This window comes from Mandrillus leucophaeus, unplaced genomic scaffold (assembly GCF_000951045.1).
Source record: "Mandrillus leucophaeus isolate KB7577 unplaced genomic scaffold, Mleu.le_1.0 Scaffold1514, whole genome shotgun sequence".
Taxonomy (NCBI): domain Eukaryota; kingdom Metazoa; phylum Chordata; class Mammalia; order Primates; family Cercopithecidae; genus Mandrillus; species Mandrillus leucophaeus.
In genome coordinates, this window is record NW_012101493.1 from 70,622 (window position 1) to 73,287 (window position 2,666).

Sequence of the window (2,666 nt, forward strand, 5' to 3'; positions counted from 1 at the left end):
TTTTCCCTCCTTATCTAGGGCTCTGTCCTCCCAAGCCCTGGACATTACCGGGGAACTCCAGAAAGCCCTGGACACTGTCCCTGCCTGCCACTGAGCCCTTCCCAGGAGACCAAACTGTCTCTGCCCTCACTGTCTTGTACCTGAAGCATGTGCAGCCCTACCTCAGACCCCTCCAGACGTCACCCAGCCCTTGAACACACCAGGATCTAGGTAGGCCTGGTGGTGTCCTCACTGGGAGAGCCCTGCTGCTGGGGGAGAAGGGCTGTGAAGCCCCAAACAGGCCGGCGTTCCATCACCGGCAAGGGGCTGTGTACGTGTGCACCGTGCGTTGTTTTTATTACATCCTGCTCCCTCAGCAATCACGGCCCCTCCTTCTACCCACTGGAGGGCTGCGAACATCACTGCGGGGCCCACCTCATTGTCTGTCAGACTCGGTACCGAGGACGGGGTCCTGAACTGTGTGGATGATGAGCCAAGGGTTCCAGAACATCGTCTCCAAGGAGGGGGTGTGGGAGGTGGATCCTGGTGAGAGCCTTGGACCCTGTCCCTCAGCGGGAGGGGCAGTGGCACCAAGCTGCAGTCTTCCACCCAACCCCTGCTCTGGTCCCCCCCTCTTGCCATGTCCCTGGGGCTGCTGAGCAAGGAAGGCTTCTAGAAAATCACATAACCGTGAGCACTGGGGCCTCTCCAAACTCCTGGTCGCACACTCAAGTGTAACCAACCTCTGCACCTCCCAGCATCCCACCTGTCCCTGTGGGTCTTTTTGGCAGAGGTGGGGCCCACCTATCCCAGAGAGCCTGAAGAAGTTTCCTTGCTACAAGCTCAAGCATGGCCAGGTATAGCAACGGGTGTGCAGGTAAAGGAAGAAACGTCCAAATTAATTTTGCAACTTTAATGTAACACTGATACCCAAAACATGAAAGCGCAAGGAAAAGCACAAAATGAAAGCAGGAAGAGCAAAGAGAGCTTCATCTTGCATGCCACCTCTGACTGACAGGAAGAAGCTGCCTAGGGTGCTGTGTCGAGAAGGAATCTGAGAGGAGGCACTCTGGCTTGGCCAGTAAGATCGCTGCAGTTCGTCAACGGTGCCTGTAAAAGCACAAGAAACCAAAGTGACAACATCCATGGACACATGCGAACCAGGGAGGGATATACGTAACAAAATAAGTGTCCGTCCATGCTGTTGCCGTTGCCCCCAACGCCCCCATCCCGGCCCTCCCTCTGACATCTCACCCCCCTCCGCAGCCCTCCTGCAGAGTCTCATTTCTCTGCTGAAACTCTTACTGGATCCAGGAGAAGAAGCTGGCGCCAGCTCTGGCGGCATTTCTGGTCCGGATGGTGGAGCTGGTGCTAGGGCCATCTAGGACGCTGGTGCTGGCCCCTCCATTGGTGCCACTGCTGACACCAGCTCTCCACGTGGCCCTCCTGTTGGCACGGTTGCTATTCAGAATGTACTGATGGTATCTGGCCCAGAAAGCAAAGGGGATCCTGGCCCAGGCGTCGCCAAAATCTCCGTCCTCATCCCAGGTCAGGAGCTCGACTTGTATGTCATCCCAGCTCCACCGTCCAATCAGAGCTTCGTCCCCGATATTCATCTGGGCCCTCATCTGGGCCCTGGCATGTTCCTCGGCCATATCCACATCCATTGTCTTGAAAGCATCATCCACAGCCTCCAAGAAATGAGCCTTCCATTCCCGGGGGTCTCGGTTCTGATTCTGTGGAGGAAAAGGGCAAGCATAGACACAGAGCTACCCCACAGTGGCTGAGCACCCACGGCCCGCCTCACCCCATCCCGTGTGCTTTGCGCAATGACGGCAAAATCAGGACCACAGGGATCAGGGGCTCCTACTATCCTGTGCCAGACCTGGGATTTTACCCCATCTGTGACCTTGCGTAGGGTGCTCAGGTGCCTCTGTGAGTGTTCGGTACCCTCACTGGAATATGGGGTAATGGGAAGGAGGCCTCGACCAAGAAACAAGCAAGGTATGGAGAGCACCACCCCCGGTGCCGGGCACCCGACAGAGGCTCTCCCTTACCTGGGCGATGAATCTCAGGACCCTCATCTTGCTGGTCTCATGGCGGGCTCGCAGGCCCCAGAGGAATTCATACTCAGGTGGGTTGCTGTTAGGGATCTTCTTGTATTCCAGGTACCTTGGCATGAGAGGAAAGTGAACTTTGCTTCTAGCCAAGCAGACCTGTTGCTGAACGGATGGGTTCCAGGGGGCCCCTCCTCAACCCGATGCTGCAGCTCAGCTCCTGGAAGAGGACTGCCCTGCCCCTCCAGTCCTTCACTCATTCCCAAACCCACTCCCAGGACTTCTGCCTGCAAAAGTGAGGCCTTCAAAGCCTTTTGCCATTGGTCCTCCCCGGAAGCCATGCGGAGGTGCAGGGGGGCCACATGTAGGGCATTTGTCTGTAGGGAGGCCACAAGTTTGTGCCCCTCATCACAATGGCCCCAGCTTCCTGTTGGGTGTGTTGTAAACAGAGGAGCCATTCTTCAGGCCGCCTGCTCTGAGCACACCCCACCTTGAGGGTCTTGGCCACACCCCGGCGGAGCCCTGGAGAGGCCCACCAGAGGAAACGACTGGAAAGGAAGAAACAGTCAGCCAGGAGAAGCGTGCTCCAGGCATCCTCCTCAAGTCCTGACCCTTTGTTGGTGGGCATGC

General features: G+C 57.1%; 1 protein-coding gene across 1 annotated transcript in view; it reads right to left on the reverse strand.

Moving 5' to 3' along the window:
• Window positions 1–877: 877 nt before the first annotated feature.
• The window catches only part of LOC105535912 (melanoma-associated antigen D4), an 8,323-nt gene continuing 6,534 nt past the window's right edge, over window positions 878–2,666 (reverse strand). Inside the window, exons 13-15 of the mRNA XM_011975162.1 lie at window positions 2,037–2,151; window positions 1,285–1,715; window positions 878–1,089 (exon numbers count right to left, since the gene is read on the reverse strand). Coding sequence (XP_011830552.1) covers window positions 1,080–1,089; window positions 1,285–1,715; window positions 2,037–2,151 — 556 coding nt within the window. The 3' untranslated portion in view covers window positions 878–1,079. The remainder of the gene's footprint in view (window positions 1,090–1,284; window positions 1,716–2,036; window positions 2,152–2,666) is intronic.